The 19,895-nt window shown below is 46.4% G+C and overlaps 3 protein-coding genes across 3 annotated transcripts in view; 2 read left to right on the plus strand and 1 right to left on the minus strand.

Moving 5' to 3' along the window:
• The window catches only part of PEPD (peptidase D), a 69,062-nt gene extending 64,959 nt beyond the window's left edge, over window positions 1-4,103 (plus strand). The window contains exon 15 of the mRNA XM_039353705.1: window positions 3,632-4,103. Within this exon, the coding sequence (XP_039209639.1) occupies window positions 3,632-3,772 (141 nt within the window). The 3' untranslated portion in view covers window positions 3,773-4,103. The remainder of the gene's footprint in view (window positions 1-3,631) is intronic.
• Window positions 4,104-5,910: 1,807 nt separating this feature from the next.
• On the minus strand, window positions 5,911-13,104 carry CEBPG (CCAAT enhancer binding protein gamma). The gene is made up of 2 exons (XM_039353707.1): window positions 12,968-13,104; window positions 5,911-8,531 (listed from the first exon to the last, which is right to left on the minus strand). The coding sequence occupies exon 2, from the start codon at window positions 8,427-8,429 to the stop codon at window positions 7,977-7,979; it is 453 nt and encodes a 150-aa protein (XP_039209641.1). The 5' UTR covers window positions 8,430-8,531; window positions 12,968-13,104; the 3' UTR covers window positions 5,911-7,976.
• A 5,090-nt stretch (window positions 13,105-18,194) lies between these two features.
• Window positions 18,195-19,407, plus strand: CEBPA (CCAAT enhancer binding protein alpha). The gene has a single exon (XM_039353706.1). The coding sequence runs from the start codon at window positions 18,324-18,326 to the stop codon at window positions 19,269-19,271; it is 948 nt and encodes a 315-aa protein (XP_039209640.1). The 5' UTR covers window positions 18,195-18,323; the 3' UTR covers window positions 19,272-19,407.
• Window positions 19,408-19,895: the final 488 nt, after the last annotated feature.

Consider the following 19,895-nt stretch of genomic DNA (forward strand, 5'->3'; position numbering starts at 1 on the left):
ACTTTTAAATGCTCTGCCTTTAGGGAGCATTTTCTTTTCATCAGCCAGCCTCCTAAGCAACATCAGTGCAATATGGAAGTCGTTTGTAGCAGCTGGACAAGGTGGATCCATTTTGGGAAACTCTGGGCTTAGAACTCCGGTTCTTGTTCCAAAAGTAACAGCAGCATCTTTGAATCATTTGTGCAACTCCAGGGTCTTCAGTCAGCTGTTGGGGGGGGAGGGGAAAGGAGCAAAGTAAAACAAGGAAGGCATCAGAGCAGCAGCATTGCTAGTGAGTTGGAAAACATCAGGTGGGGGAGGCCATGAAGGGCCAGCTGAGGGCAGAAGACCAAGCCAGGGTTTCCCCCACTATTTTAAAGCCTCTCCTCCTGGAGCTCTCGCAGCTGCCTCTGGCGAGCCTTGCAGACTTTGGCAAGTTTGTGGAATCACCCTGCAATTGGATCCCAGACACTATCCAGAAGGGGCAGAAGGCATGCAGTCTCTGGGCTGTCTGGGAACAGAACGTCAGGGGAGGAAATGTTTTGTAAACGCCGAATGATCTGCTGCTGCAATGCTCACTGAATGTTCCCCTGGTCAGAAATCTCCACCGGAGTATCACTGTGTCAAAGTGTGGAATTCAGGCTCTTTGGTTGGGAGGCTTTACACAAGGACGGGATCCCTCAGTGCCAGTTCTCTGAGTCATCCTGTCTTGGCTTCACCTCCACGGCTCAAAAGCTGTGTGTGCAGAGTATACAGTCTTATCAAGCCAGGTGGGACTTTACCTTCTGCTGCTGAATTCTCTCCCTAGGCTGGAAAGGTTATCTCTGCTCGGGGTTGGTTCTTTATCAGTGGGTTTGAGCCAAGCAGGATTCTGGGGCTGAAAATGTGTGTGTCACCAAGCGCTCTCCGCTTGCACGGCTACTTAAGTGCTCCAGCAAATTTTGCTGCATCGACCAGCCTGGAGGACAGTGGGCCCTGCCTTGAGCTTATTTCCTCTCCTCATAGCAAGGAGCAGGGAACTCCCTGAAAGTTGCCCAAGTAGACAACTGTCCTGGGGCAGCCTCCAAAGGTGGTCCTTCTGAAGCCCCCCTGTATCTGAGGCAGATCTGTTCCAATTACCTTCTTTAAGCAATGGCTGGAGAATTGATCTCTTTTAGAACGCAAGGAAGCAATAGCCACCAGATGTGTCTAGAGCTGGCTCTCTAAAGAGAAAAATAAGAATGCTGACAGATTTCTAGTCAGAAACTTCATAGAATCATAGGTTAAAATGGAGCTTAGAGGACACTGGTCCAACCCACTGGCCAGTGTAGGGGTCCTCAGACCATCCCAAACGGTTGTCCACCCTCAGTATGGTTAACATTCATTTAAAGGACTTTTCTCAAGCCATTCCACAAAAAGGAATTTGGAATCGGAGTCTTCTTCAGTAACCAAGTGGGGGATTGAGAGGGCGGCTTGGTACGCATCTGAATGTGCGGTTGTGCAGTTGGCTTCACCCGATGCCAACTTCTGCAGGTCTGCCAAAGGCCTTGCTGGCCAGGAATGCTGGGATATGTGGTCCCATAGAAAGGGAAAGCGGCAGTAAACTCAAGATGGTTTGCATTTGTGTATCTCCTGGCCAAGAAGCTGCGCAAACTCTCCACAGTACGTGGTTGAGATGACATTGTGTAGCACTTTGTGAAGATTTTCAAGGAGCTGGTCCAAAATCCTGACAGTTACAGGTTGATTGTTGGGAGAAACTTAGAAATGCAAGTATTACTATTGGCTCATTTTGAGTTCTGTAAAGGAGAGAAAGTGGAAACCGACATTTTGTCCAGGTAGATGGTTTCTTTTTGTCAGTAAAAGCAGAGCAGCTGTGTTTCCTGGGCAGTAAAGAGAGAGAACTTGTAGATTTAGGCTGAACAGCTGTCAGCAGCCTGCTGAACACATTCTGCCAAGTTTATTTAATTCTGGTCCATAATAACACTTAAATTAATCTTAAATAATGAAGATAATTTGACAGTCAGCTCACTGAGCACTTTAATAAGACTGAATGACCGGCTTTGTTTGAATAAATGGGTTATTTTGCAAGCAGGACAAATGTTAAACTAGCATTATTTTTAGATCAAAATGCTAGGAGGTCAGAAACAATTAGAGGCACTGTATAGTGGGAATTACCAGGGTTTGTGTTCCTTTGGCTTTGACACTTGGATAAAATTGCTTTTATTGCAGCTTAGAGACCTACTAGCACATTTCTGATAAGATAAGGGATAATGACTGAGTCGGCATATTTAACCAGGAGAGATTAGGACCTGGGGGCAGAACGGTGTGGCCTTTTCATTCACACCCAATGAGAATAGGAAAGGTCTCAAAGATCTTAGTAACAGTATCAGCTACAAGGCATCCCGTGCAGTGCCTCCTTTTTAAAATGCAAAGGGGCAAATAGAGCTTAGCAAGCAGATAATGTTGTGACCCCCCAAGTTGTACTTAGGCCGGATCTTTGTTTGAGGCGGTTGATCTAACTGGAGCTGGTAACATTTTACGCAGGCAGCATATTGTCAGTGCTCAGCACATAATTTTTGTTGGTTATATTTATATTGTATCTCTAACCCTGCGTAATCAGATTAATTTGGGGGTAACAAAATAGTGATCCACAGGCACATGACACAATCTAAGAATGGAACAGGGCTTCTTCATAAAAGAACAACGTAGCACTACTTGCTTTGAGCTGGGCAGGAATCTGGTTCGTGCAAGTGTGCCACACGTGGCTCCTCTTACCTGAGCAGGACCCCAAAGCGACGGGTGCGTGAAGACCCAGTGTGCAGGTCGGCTGTTTTCATCCCTGCTCTCATTGCGACTACAGCTGAGCCCAAAATTTCTGTTACTAAGCGAGACATTTCTAAGTGAGTTTGGCTCCCTTTTACAAACCTTTCTTGCCAGTCGCTAACTGAACCACTGCAGTTGTTAACTTAGTAACTGAATCTGGTTTTCCCACTGACTTTGCTTGTCAGAAGGTTGCAGAAGGTGATCACGTGACCCCGGGACACAGCGACTGTCATAAATGGGAGTCAGTTGCCAAGCATCTGAATTTTGATCAAGTGATTGTGGAAATGCTGCAAGGGTTGTAAGAGTGAAAAAAACGGTCGTAAGTTGCTTTTTTCAGTGGCGTTGTAACTTTGAATGGCCGCTATGTGTTGTAAGTTGAGGAGTGCTTGCACTGGTGGCAAAGAACTGTCTCCACCCCCCCCCCAAAGCGAAGGGTATTGAGAACCCAGGTTTTCTCTTTTAATCTAGAGCAGAGGCCCCCAGCCTTTTGGGCACCAGGGACTGGTTCCGTGGAGAGGTTTTTCCGTGGACCGGAGGGGGTGTGGTTTTGTGTGCTGCCTGCATCCCATGGATGGGGCTTTGCTTGTTTGTGTGGACCAGTTGCTGGCATGCCGCGGCCCAGTACCGGTCCACAGACTGGGGATCGGGGACCCTTGATCTAGAGAAAATCTCCTGCTGCTTCTTTGTGGAAGTATATCATCCCACTAGGAGACAGGGAGGAAACATAAGCAACAGGATTATTTTGATCTCAGTAAACAGTTGCCAAGGCTTAAACTGAGCCAGGTTGAAATGGAGCCACGTCATTTTGCTCTGTCACTACCTCTGATCGGGTGTGTCTGCCTTTTCCCAGGTACGGATTGAGGACGACATTGTGGTGACAGCCAGGGGAATGGAATTGCTGACTTGTGTCCCTCGTACGGTTGAGGAAGTTGAAGCCTTCCTGTCCGAGGCTCAGGGCAGCACCAAATCTTTTGCCTCAGCCTCTAGCTAGGTGTGCCAACTCCTCACTTGCTCTTTGGTGCTTCTTACAGCCTGCCCTGCACCTCAAGAAAAGCCTGCTTGTAAAGGGAATAAGCCTTCAAAATCAAACTTAATTTTTTTCTATGGGAAAAGGTACGGGGAAAAGGTGGTGGCACAAACGACCAAATCTGATTATGCCTGACTTGATTCTCCCTCTTGCCTCTTTGCAAGTTTTGCCCTGAGTGACGGGTGCAGCTGCCATTAAGCAAATACAAGAATCAGTGCAATAGAATCTTCTCCTTTTCTTAATAGCCAATAAAGGGCACAAGCTCTGCCAATGAAATAAAAAGCGTTTACTTTGGTCTTCCGTATCTTTTTCCGAGATCCTCTTTTCAGGGTTCAGGTTTTGAAAGGCTTGACTATGCCTCAGTCGCCTTGAAGGTGAGAGGTGGAAAAGAGGCCGCTCCTGTCTGCTTTGGCCCCGTTTCCCACAACTCCCCGTCTCCCCCTTCCCTTTGGCCCAGGAGAAAGAGAAGCAAGCAAGTCTTGCCACAACTCCCAGACAAGGACTGCCCTCAGCACGCTCATGGGAGTAGCTTAGTGGCTCTGTTGGGTTCTTCTCAAGCGTGCAACTCCCAACATTTATTTCCTTCAGAAAACACGCCCGGTTAGGGATGGAAACCTCAGCTTCACGTTATGCCCAACTAACCTTGGCAACAGAGAGGCAAAACTTCACTTGAAATTCATATTCATTTTGTCTAATAGTTGCAATTTGCATATATGCTTGAATAGTATGGTAGTCCTTGACCTATGAACAGATTTCCAGTCATAAACCATTATAGTCCTAAGTCACTGGCACCAAACATTTTTTTTTTACAAGATTGTTAAGTGAATCTCCATGGTTGTGTGAATGGTTTTTTGGGGGAGCTGGAAACTAGCAAAAAATATTGCCAATTGTGGCCAGAGGGCACTGCAACTGGTTGCAAAGGTGAACTGCTTACCAAGTGCCTAAAATGTGGTCACATGACCGCAGGACTGGCGGGTCAGAAGTGCTTAATGGGCCCAAGAGTGCCTATTTTGGGCCCATCATAATTTTGACCTATGGTTAAGGGACTTCATAAGTCAAGGATTTCCTGTAATGTTTTACTTCAAAACAGAGTTTCAATGCCTATATACTTTAACAGAGTTCCCCTTTTAAATGAGAAGCCTGCAAACAAAAATCTGAAGAATGGCCCTTTAAAAAGCAGAGAGAGAGATAAGAAAGTGTGGAACCTGTAGAACTAGAAAATTATACAAGAATAAATCACAAGCAACTTAAGTATGTACCAGATTTTCAAAAATACTTACAGAACACTTAAGTAGGAAAATAAAATGCCAAGGAATTAAAATACTAATTAAAAGAATCAAACAGAATGTGAGCGTGCTTAGCAACTGTGTTGCAATAGATTTGTAAAGGGTGGAAGATATAAATAGCTTTTTCACTTCTGTGATGTAATAGATAAATGTTTATCAGGGATAAATATTAAAAGTGATGCCAAGAATGCAATAAGAATGGTTAATATGAAAAACCAAGCACATAAATACATTTAAAGTTAAATGAAAGCCAGAATTGCAGAAGGGGAGCAGACAAGCTAAGTTGTGAAATTAGATGAACTTTTCTCCTGGCATGAAAGAAGAAAGTAGATATCCCATCCCAACTGAGCTTCAAATTAAATGGAACAAGTATGTTGCAAGCATTTAAAAAAAATGGAAAAAGTATTTGAAAACTTGGTATGACTGACTTTTAAGGAAATTATGGAAGCAGGTCACACAAATGGATACGGATTGCAAAATAATCTCTTACCTGTATTTTTACATTTTTAAATGTCACATTTGATCTACAAATACGTAAATGACTTCTATAATAAGAAATTTTAAATATAAAAGATGAAGTTTATTGGATGAAAGAGGGATTCTGTAGGTTTTTTTAAACCATTCTGCATGCAATGGTTCTTGTATAATATACTCAGGTATATTTTTATACCTCTCAAGGGTGATCTTCTAATCACAAAACTCCATTCCCCTTCCTATCTCTCCAAATTCAGTATTATTGGAACTGCAGCTTGTTAGCCTGAAACTATTAGGCTTCAAATACAAAATATTAGCTTTACAGAAATGTAGGTCAGCATATTGTCGTAAGACTTTTTATTAATATTTTCTACCACAATCGAGTTTTTCTAAATACATGTACAAACACAATAACTTCAAAAAAGAGGAGGTATAAAAGTCAATTTTCACTAGTCCAGTCCTATGCAAACATACTGTGAATGGAGAGATTGTGAAAAAAAATGTTTCATGAACTTCCCTGCTATTAAATACGTTTTGTTTTATATATAAACCACCAGCATTTGAAGTGTCAAATAGTCTCATGTTTGTGGCCGCAGGATTGCCACAAAGCAAAAGATGTAATTTTATGCACTGTTGGAAATATGATTGTGTGTTTTTGGTTCACTGTGGAATTAAATTTGAATCTGGGTAATAAATAACAAGGTTTTAATATATGTTTTTTTCCCTTCTCAAACAAGGAGTTCCTTCTGCTCAGGAATCTTCTTCTTACTTGAATCTCAAAAACAAAGCAGTTCTGCCATGGACTGTTACAAAATTAAAACCTTGCTGAAGATGGGAGAAGGGCATGATGTAGTTCTTCTGTTGTGGCTTTTATTTATTTATTCGTTTTATTTATTAAATTTATATGCCACCCATCTCACTATCGAGAGCAACTCTAGGTGACTCTTAACTACCTTTTTTTTTCATCCTGCCTTTATCATTTTTATAAATAAAGCAGCGAGCATACCTAATACACCTCCCTCCTCCACTTTTCCTCACAACAACCCTGTTAACTGAGCTGGACTTTCATGCCAGGACGGAATGAGAGTGACTGACCCAAAGTCACCCAAGCTGCCTTTCCTGTCTAAGGCGGGACTGGAATTCACACCCTCCTGAGCCAAGTGCTTCACCATTAAGCCAAACTAGCTCTCAATTATTTTGAATGGTATCTGTCCCCAACCCTTGCAAGCTTTGAATTGATTTCGGAGCAAGCCACAAACACCCCCAAGCACAGAGCCATAGGGTTAGGCTTATTTATGGTGGGAACCCTGCTACAGTCTCATGTTCAACTCTTGATTGACGCTGCATGAATCCATCCAGTGAGAATCTTGAACCTGCATGAAGGCACCAATTTGCATCCACACTCTAGGCAACTCACTTAGAGATTGCTAGAAAAGCAGCAGCAGTAGCTGGGGAAATCCTGCCCCCCCCCCCCAAAAAAAAGAAACAAAATTCCTGTGCAGATACAGTGCAGATATTTGTAGACAGTCACTACTGTTGCCCAATTCCTTTTGGCCGCAGGGGTGAAGGTGGAAGTTGTTCCCGCCTAGAATAGACCCATTTTCAGACCACAGACAAGGCAGGGCTTGGAGAAGACCACAACCCTCGTGTGTTAGCCAGCCTTCCTGCCTTTCCCTTAACTAAACCATTTGTTAGGCACCGCTACTGAGCAAACCTCAACTACAGGAGTTGTACACAGCAAATACTTGGGCTACATATTTGAAAATCCCAACCTATACTACAAAATAAGTCATGCATTCCCAAAAATAAGTGGAAAAGGAAAATCTTAAAGCTTATTTAATCAACTCTTCAACCGATTATCAGTATGTGGATATTTGTTACCTTGCTGGGAAAAAAAAAGCTGTCAACCGAACAACTAATTTAAGGCTTTCAACCATTTTATAAAGATAATTTGAAGTAGGTAAATTTGCACATGAATATCTGAGGATTGTTCACACTTTCTTTGATCCACACTTGCCTTGCAGAATCTCTTCCTGGGCAAGATAAACTGGAGATTGAGAAGAATGTCTGTAAATTCTTACCTTAAAAGAGTTTATATTTTGAAAAAAAATATTGCCCAATCATCATGCCCAGAAAAGATTTAAATAACTTAATAAATGATGCAGTTCTAATTTTAGTGACAGTAATTTGAGGATGTTTCCCTATTTCTTTCATTTATTAAAAAAACCAACAAGAAAATACATTAACAAGTTAAAACAAATACTTAACATAAACGTTCAATTTCCTGGCATCAAACAGAGTGATAAGTCTACTGAAAAACGATGTCAAAAATGATAGATGATACAAAGTTTAAAGCAGATTCATTTCCATTCTATTATCCAAGTGGTAAAAGAAAGTTCACAGTTTATCTACTGTCCAGATCCATCTGAATGTGTTGCAGAGTTTTCTGTGCCCAGAGGTTGCACACTGTCTGTGAAGTTGTGAGCGTGCTCAAGAAACAAATCTTTCAGTACACTCAGCTCCTTTGTAAGGAGCTTGATTTTGGCCTCCAAGCGTTCATTTTCTTCTTTTAGCTGGTTTACCCTCTGGAGGGTATCCTGGGCTTTCTGCTTACTTTTCAAGCGGCTCTTTTTCACTGCCATGTTATTACGTTCCCTGCGCTGGCGGTATTCATCACTGTTTCTGTCAACAATGGAATTCTTTTTGCCCTGCTTACTAGGAGGTGTAGCTTTGCCCCCACCTCCGGGACTAACAGGTACCAGCTGAGGAACTTGTTGCAACCCACTTGTGTGCGCTTGGGTATAGATGACACTTACTCCATTGGTTTCTGCAGCTGAGTTCTGTTGTGATGTCTTGCTCATTTGGACAAGCTCTTCTGTAGACCCAGCGTGATGGATGAGAAAAGAAGTTCTGGAATTTCAAGATATGCCTGGAACGGCTTTCCACAGACTCTCACGCTAAATCTAGAAAGAGAGAAAAATACAGTTTTGTTTTTCTTTTTTTCAAAATGTATAAAGTGACATCTCCTCAATATGGTTTTCCATCAATGTCTACAGTGGATGCCTATCCAGGCAAATGTCACAGGTGTTTCTTGCTGCAGGTATATTGTTTACATTTCCCAGTCACCATATTTGGATTGTAATTCATTCACAGTTGTACCAACCATATCTTAAATTATATGCTGTCAGATGTAAGATGAACATTTTGCCCAAATGAGGGCCTAACATTCATTATGTTAGTATACATGTGATATTGGTGAAACCAACATTAACTTAAACTGTGACTCAATCATGGGTTGAATACCAATATAAGACGAATATCAACATCCATTCCAATACAAAATTATTACCACTATTTGCCACACCATAAAAAAAGATTACACAAGCTTTTAATCCTATTCTGTCAGGTTCTTCCTTCTTATAAAATGGGATGCAAGTGGAATGAGTGCCACACTAAAACAGAGATACTGCAGGGGCCCAGGAATGATGCTCTTAGATCTCATCTATCTCCCATATGCCAATGCCGTTTGGAATTCATTTTTAAAATATTATGCACAGTCAAAACTCCCAATACTGTTATTGCACTATTGCTGAAAGAAAGACTGTATCCCCTCCAAATGGACAAACTTCAGAAATGTTAAGATCTGGCTTGAATTACATAAGCTGTTAGCAACAGAGTAAGAGGGTCATCTTTACTCACAACAAGGGTTCTGAAGTGAACAAATCAGTATTGAGTGTGATATTCATCTATGAATGCACACATTTTGGCCTCCAGAGGCAAGCAGATTCAAAAACCATATGCAAAGCATTTTTTTCTGCATTCTATCTTAGGTAGCTTACATTTTTTCAATGGCATTATATTTTGATAGCTATATAGTGAATATGATTTTCCTATTGAAAACTGCAACTTTATATCCAGGAAATATGTAAATGCTCTAGTTACAAGCAGTCGTGTTAGTTGATTGATCGCATTCCTGCTTCCCTCTCAGCAACACGCAGGGATGCTTTCAGCTATCACAAAGGGATCCCTAGTGGATAAACGTCTAGCCAGGGCCTGAACTGTTTCCAATTTCATAACCTTCGCTTGGCAACTGTGCTTACTGTTTAACTTCTGCTCTATTTTGAAGATCTTTACTAAATTATTTCCAACTGGAATGTATTGTTGGAACCAGTGTGGAAGGAAGGGAGTGTGGCGGGCGGGGGGGGGGAAGCAAGAACAAGGCTATTTGGCCTTCTAAAATTTGAATGTGAAGAATTTTGCACACACACCCCTTGCAGGGTGGTCAGAAACAAAAGGCCAAGTTGATCCTTGGGTGGCTGCAATAGAACAAAGTGAAGGTTCTGGAGTGGCCATCACAATCTTCTGACTTCAGCATCATTGAGCCACTTTGGGAGATCTTACATCTGCAGGCCATGCCAGACAGCCAAAGAATCTATAGGACATGGAGGCTTTTTGCCAAGAAATAGGGAAGCTTTTAATTCAGTGTCTATCAGCTTTGCCAACTTAACAAAACTAAAATGCAATGTTTCCCAAAAAGATTTGGGACCAGCACTATATGTAAGATACCCCAAACTGCTTCTGGCAGGATTTACTTCTTAAAACTGCCAAATTGTCCCTAGAATGGCATATTTTAATGAGGGAATGGAATGTTCTGAAATTGGGGAGTTGTGCCCTAAATCCATATGGAAATCCACATGCAAGGCTCTATCCTCCTGCTCCTACCAAACGCAAAGCAAGGAGTGATAAAAGCTATCTGTATTGTTTCCTGTTGAAAGAAACAACACATAAAGCACAAAAACACATGAATCCCCAAACATACGTCATACCCCAAAAGCCTTATCCTACATGAGATCATTTCCCTTTCAGCTCCTAAAAAACATATGAAAAGGTTTAAGATGATGCAATGTTGTCATCAATTTGCGGAGTTAATTTTAAAAAGTGTTTTTTTACCTCGTTTGAAGCTTATCAAACAGCTTACAGACTTCACCTTTCTGTCCTTCACTGAAAAAAGGTGGGAAATCTTATCTCTATGATTTGCTATTAAATTTCATCAGCACAATCTGAGGAAATTGTAAGACAATATTGGGGTTACATGTCCATCTTTGCCTTACATGGCAAAGACCTTATTATGGTAAAGAGGTAACTATTGTGTCTGCACATATTTCCAGCTGAGGACCACTACCTGGAGAATAGTCTGACCCCTGAGAATATACAAGGCAACAGCCTTCATTATAATCAGTGACACCAATACCCTTCCCCTAGGTTTTTTTAAATTACTAATTTTAAAATTACACAATGAAAAACAGGTAATACCTAATCATAGGGAATAGATTTAAAACACTGCATCACAGTCTGCCACAACGGTTTCTGAAAGTATTGGTTAGATCTTAAGATCTAAAAGGATAATTGGAATTTTTTTTCAAAATCCATTAAAACATTTAAAATAAGTTTCCAAATTGAACTCAACTCCTGGGACTTCATGAGCATATTTCCTTGGCAACAGCACAGAAGTGGTTTGCTATCACTGCCTTCCTTCTGGGATGCTGACTTCTCAGTCTAGTCTATCACCTCGGGATTCCCATGGCCTCCCATTCAAACGCTGAGCAGGCCTGACCTTGCTTAGCTTCTGAGCTTGCAATATTTTACAAACCATAATATTGTAACCATCCTGAGTTACTGTAAGACAAGTTAAGACAGAATGCTTCCAAAATGCTTCCGTTGGAAAGGCATTAAGGCTAATCTTTTTAGTGCAGAAATCCAAATTACAATATCCCAGATAGAAGCTGTCTCTTGCAACACATGCTACTGCTTTTTGAGACAATCTGTTCATACCACAAAGCTTAAACTGAGGAATTGCAATACACACGCAGCAGCTTAAATTCCAATGTCAATGTGTCTTTACTCTGAATACTTTGGCTGCTGGTATTTCCAACACAAGCCACAGCACTGAAGTTCTTTAGAACTTCTTCAAGTAGTCATCAATATAGTTATACTCCTAAACATACATATCCCTCGCAGAATTTGTAAGAGTTTATATATAAACATGAGCAATCAGATAAAGCGCAATAAAGGAAATAAAATGATCCTATTTAAAGGTTTCCATGCTCTTAGCTTTTAATACTATGCATTGCCCGTTCTAGCATCAATGATGGCTTGCAATCTTTCATGACAGTGGTGACTAAGGCTTTTTCCCCCTCACATGGTAAAAAGCTTCCCTATTTCTTGGCAAAAAGCCTCCATGTCCTATAGATTCTTTGGCTGTCTGGCATGGCCTGCAGATGTAAGATCTCCCAAAGTGGCTCAATGATGCTGAAGTCAGAAGATTGTGATGGCCACTCCAGAACCTTCACTTTGTTCTATTGCAGCCACCCAAGGATCAACTTGGCCTTTTGTTTCTGATCACGTTGGAAAGTCCAAGCGCCCCCCAGGTCCAAGGCCGATGAATGCAAATTTCCTTCCTGAACTTTATGCTAATGTGCTGAATGTGCTTGATTTTTCTTAGCATCCCAAACCATTTTCCTGACAATTGTGTCTGACATCCTTCTTGTCTACCTGACTAGGACTTGGTATTAATAGAACCCTACCTTTCCACTTTCTGATCAGCATTTGAACAGTACTTATTGGCATTTTCAAATATTTGGATATATTTTTATATCCTTGTTCCTGATTTACAAAGTTGAACTACTCTTCCTCGCAGATCCTTTGACGGTTCTTTCACTTTTGCTATGCTTCAGTAACCAGCAAAGTCAGTGCAGCCCTGGGTGAAATGCAGAAGGCCTTATCGAAGAGCTATGAAACTCTGGCTATTTATACACAGACTCCAATTACAAACAAGGCACAGGCATGGTACCCACCCTTCAGCGACCAGCCCGGAGGAACCGAGGCGGGGATTCCACCCCAGGCTCGCCTGATGCAGGCAGAAAGGCCCCCCGCCCGCCCCCTTTCCGGAGCAGGGAGGCCGCGACGCCGGCCGGGACTTTCCCCGCCCGCCAAGCATGACTTCATCCCAGCAGGGACCGGCCAAGTTGCTCCCAGGTTGCATCATCCCGCCGGGCGCACGCGCGTGCGCACTCCCGCTTCCCTACCTGTCGGGACGCGCCGGGACCCCTCCGGCCAAGGGGGAGGAGGGGGCGCGGCCGTGGCAACAGCCCCGCCGCCCACCAAAGGGGAGACCGCGGGGGGGGGCAGAGGGTAGGCGGAGTCCGAGGCGAGCCGGACTCCGGCGGCAATTGGTCCGGAGGGGGAGTTGGCCTCAGAACCCTAGGCCGGCTTCCCACGCGCGGGAAACGGACGGGTAGGCCCAGCCCGGGGCCTCGCCCCCGAAATCCTTCGGCCGGATGCCGCCAGACGCCCGCCGAAGCCTTTGCCAGCGGCGGAGAGGACGCCGCGAGCCACCTACCTGGCCCGGGAGGAAGGCGCGAGCCCCACCAGCCCCGACTCGGCTCGCCGCCGCCGTCCTTTCTCCGGAGAGGCGGGAGCAAGAGGTTGCGAAATGTCCGACAGCCAATCGCGAGCCGGATTACTTCAGGGCTGATGCAATCTCCCTGCCCGCTTGCAACTGGCGGGTGGCTGGCCCAATTGCAGATCAGCTGCCCAAGAATGCGCCTCCCTTACCGCCAATCGCAGAATTAGGCGGAATGACTGAGCGAGAGGTGGGCGGGGATGTCCTTTGTGCTTCCTGAGGCGAGCGGGGGGGGTCTGAGTTGCGTTTACACAACCCGCGTAACGCGAGTCAGCAAGCCCCGAATCTGTGTTCGCGCATGTAATATCTATGACCATACAGTCGTCACACGATGGCCCAATTTACGCAACATACAAAGACTGGGTTCCAACAGGCCTCCATAGCGAAAAGGAAAGGAATCAAGTTGGCCTATGGAAGTAACCTCAAGAGTCTGGATGAAAGTACTCACTTCAAATACTTGGATATCCTTCAAACTGACAATATTAAATCAAGAAGGGTAGTAGAATACAGTACATCAGAAATGAAGAAAATCTTAAAAGTCCAAATTCAGTGGTAGAAATACCATCAAGGCAATTAACCCCCCTGGAATAGCGAACTAGACTCGAGAAGAACTAAAAGCCTTGGATAGGAAGACCAGGAAAATAATTACAACAAATCATGCCCTTCAGCCACACGGCAATATTGACAGTCTACCTACCAAGGAAAGCAAGTGGGCAGTGAATGTTGCAACTACATCAGACAGCGGAAGAAAAAAAGGGGACATTGGAAGACTACTGAAGGACAGTGACTAATATGCACCGAATACCAGGAAGGTTTACTGAATACTGGAGAGATCAAACTGGCCTACAAGAAAGACCAAAGGAAGAATAGGAAAGAGACATAGTAAGGTTAGTATGTCAAAAAAAAAAAAAAAAAGCAAAACAGATAACAAGACCAGGCAATGGCTAAGAGCAGGAAAATTGGAGAAAGAGACAGAGGGACTAATTATGGCTGCACAAGACCAAGCCTTAAGAAGAAATGCATACAAAACCAGAATTCAGAAGACTACAACAGATAGCAAATAGCATCTCTGCAAAGAAGCTGAAGAAACAGTGGACCACCTAGTTAGCTGCTGCAAGAAGAATGTACAAACTTAGTACAAATAACACTATGACAAAGAAGTAATAACAACATATTGGAATATTTGCAAGAATTATCATTTGCCTGCAAGCAGGAACTAGTGGGACCACAAAATAAACAAAGTAATAGGAAATGGAGAAGTTCAGGGAGTTTAGAATTCAAACAGGCTAGCACCTGCCACATAATGCTCCAGAGAGGGCAGGAAGACAATTGTTAGTAAGAAAAAAAAAGTCTGGACAGCAGAATATAAGTAAAAGAACTGGAGGAAAATCACAAAATACAAAGACTTAGAAATAGAATGATTGTGGCAAAGGAAAGCAAAAATAGTACCAATAGTTAACGCATGCTTGGGTGCAATCCCAAAACATCTGGAGCCCCATTTGGACATCATCAGCACTGACAAATTTACTATCAAGCAATAAGAAAGGCAATTTTATTTGGAACAGCTTACATCCTGTGGCAATATCTGTGATACCATCAAAAATCCACATCTGTCTTTCCCATCTCGTTGGGAAGGACTCTATAGGCAGACAAAAAATCCAGTCTGAGCATCTGACTGACTGTGTGATGAACCATAGTAGGAAATAGAACAACTGGAAAAAGAAAGCAAAGGTAGAATCAGAAATAATAGGTGCCTTGGTGCAATCCCAAAACAACTGGAGCACCTTGAACATTATCGGCATTGACAAATTCACCAAGAGTCAACTGCAAAAAGCAGCTTTACTTGGAACAACTTGCATCCTGCGACCATACTTCTAATACCATCAGACATTAAGATCTGCCACCAGGGTGACTAAGTCAACCTTAAGGTAAACAAGTCCTGTTTGAAGGCATCCAGCAAAAGTGATACCACTCGGCCCTTGGCTGCTCTGTTGAATAACTGGATCTGTTAGGAAGTTTTCTCTAATCTTCAGGGAAAATGTGCTTTCCTATAACTTACATTAATTATTGTGTCCTCCACTGAAGTGACTATAGACAGCCACAGGTTGTCTAGTTTCTCTGCTGAATTTATTATTGCAATTACAATAATTAGCATTTATTTAATCTGAAGTCTAAAACCTAGGTTAAAAGGAGATAGAGATCCTTATTAGAATTGGTTTCTTAATTCTGTCTAACTATCATGTTACCAGTAAAGCAAACAGTGGCACAATTTGCTATGCTGCTGGCAAGAAAAATTGCTCTCTCTTCGGAAGAAAAATAAAAAGCTGATTTTCTTGCTGCCTGGAATATATCGTTATTGAAGTCTGACAAAAGTCTTTATAAGTAGTCCTCGACCTATGACCACAACTGAACAAAATTTCTGTTGCTAAGCAAGACATTGAGTTTTTCCCCATCTTATGACCTTTCTTGCTACAGTTGTTAAGGGAACCTCAGCAGTTGATAAGTTAGTGAGTGAATATGGCTTCCCGATTGACTTTGCTTATCAGAAGGTCGCAAAAGGGGATCACGTGACCCCAGGACACTGTGACCATCATAAACGTGAACCAGCTGCCAATGATGTAGCACCCTCATTAAACCTGTAGCCGCCACCTGAGGTCCAGGGTGCAACCTTAGAGCCATAACATGTAGCTATTTTTTAAGTACTTGTTCAATTTCTTCTCCCCCCAGCTTCTAGTCTGTCAAAGTCTTTGAAAAGCTTACTAGCCGGTTTTATGACATTTGCTTGGCCGCCGTAAAGATACTGTTCAGTTGTGACTTTGGACCTATAAAGTTATCTATACTTTTGACAGAACAAAATCATGCTGAGTGGTGTTATCAGTAAAGATCCCATAGGAACGGTAAGAAGAGCAGCCAACGCTTCTGATAAAAGCTCTCACGGCTGATCTTTGAAAACAGTCCAAATGCCAGGGTTGAGATTCTGCAGGTAGTTTTAACCTTTCAACCATACAAAACAGCTTATTTTCATAATGCTTTTATCATTCAAAACTTTTCCTTTTTTATTTTTTTAGAAACCACACAGGCACAGGAATAGGCAACATTTCATAGTCAGTGGCAAATATATAATTTTAAGAGCTTAAGAGGAAGCCTTAAACTTCCTGACCAATTTGTTTTCATAAGTTTGTCCTCCACCACTATAGCCTCCTCCCTTAGGATGAGGTGAAGGGGGGGGGGTGGATTAGAAGACCTCCAAGGTCCTTTCCCGCTCTGTTCTGATTGATTTTTGTTGCTCTTCTCTGCATTCTTTCTGGGGTCTCAACATCTTTTTTGTATTGTGGTGACTAGGACTGTATGCAATATTCCAAGTGTAGCCTCACCAGTGCAGTATGGAGAGGTGCCATCACTTCTCGTGATTTTGAAGCCCCCTAAGATTGCCTGAAATTCAGTGTGGAAGTTTTTCAATGCACGTGACAAGGTCCAGCCCACAAATGTCCAGCGATCAAAAATGTCCACCTCAAATTTTTTTCACTTCACTGTTAGACTTTCTGTTCCAGCTGCTGATGAACTGAATGCCTCCAGAGAGTATATTTGCTCTTATGTGAGAGTTTTCTCGTCAACTGATAGAGGGCACTCTTTCTGTTTCCAAAAAACACTTGGGGTACAAATGCCACACAGAAGCGGCACCAGCGTCTTGGCTCTCCGAGTTCCCAACTTGCCCGTCTAACGGGAGGGGAGACACTTCTGCAGGCAGCCCTGGACAACTGGGGGCGGCTGATCCAGAAGCCCACAACCTGCAAGTGGCCAGAGAAAATCCAGTTGGGCTGTGCAGCTCCTTGACGGAAGGGTGATGGAACACCGTGTGGTCTATTTGTGAGAAACATCTTCGTGGGATTGGACTAGTCATAACTAAAAGCTGGAAATTACCATCTGGGAATTATATAATGGTGATTATATTATACTTGAGGATTTATATATTTATTCAATAGCCAATCACCTGTTCACACATCTTTGTGTGGTTTTTAACTCTATACATTTACTTTGTTGTTGCTGATGTTGGCCATGAAGATACAGGTAGTCCCCAACTTACAAAAGTTCGTTTAGTGACCATTTGAAGTTACAACATCTTTGAAAAAAGTGCTGATGGCCATTTTTCACACTTACGACCATCCCAGCATCTCCATGGTCACGTGATCAAGATTCAGATGCTTGGCAACTGACTCATATATATGACGGTTGCAGCGTTTCCCCGGGTCACGTGATCCCCTTTTGCGACCCTCTGACAAGCAAGTCAATGGGGAAGCCAGATTCACTTAACAACTGAATTGCAGCGATTCGCCTAACAACCGCGGCAAGAAAGGTTGTAAAATGGGGCCAAGCTCACTGAACAACCCTCGCTTAGCAACGGAAACAGGCTCAATTGATGTGGTAAGTCGAGGACTACCTGTAGTTTGCAATGAAATGGGGGGGGGAATATTTTAAAGGCTGCCTATTCATGTGCCTCCCTCGCCTCCCTCGGGCTCCGCTCAAAGGTTCCTTGGCCTCCCGGGAGCCCTTTGCCAGGCTCCTTATCTTTCTTCCAGGTGTCTGAGCCTTTTGGACGGCCCTGATCGGCCCGGTCATTCAGGAGGGGAAAGGGTGCTTTTGGCCCCTCTCCAAGGCGCTGGGAAAGGCAGTCCGTGCCAATACACACCCCCGCCCCGCCCCCGCCCGGCTCTTGGCACGAGAAGCGCTTGGGAGGGAGGGAGGGAGGGGGGAGCCGCCGGCTGCGGAGGGCCCTGCTGGGGGTCGTCATCGACGAGGCCCGCTTGAGAACCACCCCCGCGAGGGTCCCGTCCGGAAGTCGCGGGAGCCTCTCCTTCCCCGTCTTGGCGCGGCGGCGGCGCCGGGCTTTCGGAGAGCGGGCCAGGGGCTCCGTCGGGGCGAGCGGCGGGCAGGGGGGAGATCTGGGGGGCGAGGCGAGCCACGGACTGCACGCGGGTCGGGGGGAGGCGTTTCTCGGCGCCTCTGCAAGCCGGGCAGGGACGGCCCCCTCCCGCGGGGCGCTGTCAACGGGCCCGTCCAGGCAGCCGGGCCGGAGGCGGCGCCGGAGGTGGGGCGGGGAGGAACCGTCGGGGCCGGGCAGGAGCGGGCGCCAGGGGGCGCTGCTCGGCCGGCGGGTATAAATAGCCGGCCCGGCCCGACTCCGGCAGCCCAGAGCCAGCTGAGCCGCACGGCCCGACGTCTAGTGCCAGTGCCGCCGCCGCTCCCGGACCCCGCCGGCCTCCGACCATGCGCGGCGGCCCGCTTTAGCGATTCGATGGAGCCGGGCAACTTCTACGAGGCGGACGCGCGCTCCCCGATGCTCAGCGCCCTCCAGGCGTACCCGTCGCAGCAGCGCCCGCCGGTGGCCGCCGCGCACCTGCCCTCCGCCGCGTTCGGCCTCCCCCCGCCGGCCGGCCCCTTCGGCTACCTGGCCGCCGCGGAGCTGCCGGAGATCTGCGAGCACGAGACGTCCATCGACCTGAGCGCCTACATCGACCCGGGCGCCTTCAACGACGAGTTCCTGGCCGACCTCTTCCAGCACAGCAAGCAGCAGCAGGAGCGCGCCGCCGCCAAGGCCGGGCTGGAGTGCGCCGGGGCCGGCATGCCGGGCACCGGGTTCCCGCCGGGCGGGGGCGCGCTCTACTGCTACGCCGAGGAGCGGCTGGGCTCGGGTCCCCCGCCGCTGCCCGGCCTGCGCCCGCTGCTCATCAAGCAGGAGCCGCACGAGGACGAGGAGGCGGCCGCTCTGGCCGCGCTCTACCCGCCGCCGCCGCCGCCGCCGCCCGCCGGCCCGCCTTGCAGCCACCTCCAGTACCAGGCGGCGCACTGCGCCCAGACCACGGTGCACCTGCAGCCCGGAGGGCAGCCCACCCCGCCGCCCACGCCCGCGCCCAGCCCGCACGGCCCCCACCCGCCCCACCGCCTCCACGCCCGGCCCGGGACGCCCGCCGCCCCGTCGGGCAAGGGCAAGAAGGTGCTGGACAAGGGCAGCAGCGAGTACCGGGTGCGGCGCGAGCGCAACAACATCGCGGTGCGCAAGAGCCGCGACAAGGCCAAGCAGCGCAACGCCGAGACGCAGCAGAAAGTGCTGGAGCTGAGCAACGACAACGAGCGGCTCCGCAAGCGCGTCGAGCAGCTGAGCCGCGAGCTGGAGACCCTCCGCGGCATCTTCCGCCAGCTGCCCGAGAGCTCGCTGGTCAAGGCCATGGGCAGCTGCCCCTGAGCGCCCCGAGAGGCCCGACCCTGCCCTGCCCGCTCCCTCGGGCGTCGCGGGGCGGAGGGCCGGCTCCCCGCCAACCCCGCCAGGGCCCGGCCATCGGGAGCGGCCGCCGCTCTTCGGGGACCCCGCCTGGCTTCCCCGCCGAACTCCGCCTCTTCCGGGCAGCCGCGGACAGAAGGTTTGGGGCCGCGGGAAGCGCGGAGCCCGGCGCGGCTGAGACCTTGAAGCCTGGCCGGCCCGGACTGAACCCTCCGCTTCTCCGCTCGGGATTTCGGCCGGGTCCTCCTCTTCCGCCGCCCGCCCGCTCGCCCGCTCGGCCGGCTTGTACTGTGAAAGGCGGCTCGCGTCGTTGCCGTCGTGGTGGTGATTTTTATTTGTATTTTATTGCTCGGAGCCTTGCCATCTTAGCAGCCGGGGGGGGGGGGCTGATGCTGCCCCAGGACTCTCTCCAGCCATAGGAAAAACTTGGCCACCTTTTCCTCTTTTTGTACTTTGGAGACTTGGCTTGGAATCAGATGGAGAACTTTGAACTGAGCTTAACCTGTGTAGGATGGGCCCTTGAAGGGCTTCACACTGTGCATTTGCAGGTGTGCGCGCACACACACACACACACACACACACACACAC

Source organism: Crotalus tigris, unplaced genomic scaffold, assembly GCF_016545835.1.
Source record: "Crotalus tigris isolate CLP2741 ecotype Arizona unplaced genomic scaffold, ASM1654583v1 scf7180000018525.42219311030:4301911, whole genome shotgun sequence".
NCBI classification, from domain to species: Eukaryota; Metazoa; Chordata; class Lepidosauria; order Squamata; family Viperidae; genus Crotalus; species Crotalus tigris.

Bases quoted from the DNA above. Each gene is read 5' to 3' on its own strand.
- CEBPG (XM_039353707.1), bottom strand. From the start codon at position 8,429: ATGAGCAAGACATCACAACAGAACTCAGCTGCAGAAACCAATGGAGTA.
- CEBPA (XM_039353706.1), top strand. From the start codon at position 18,324: ATGGAGCCGGGCAACTTCTACGAGGCGGACGCGCGCTCCCCGATGCTC.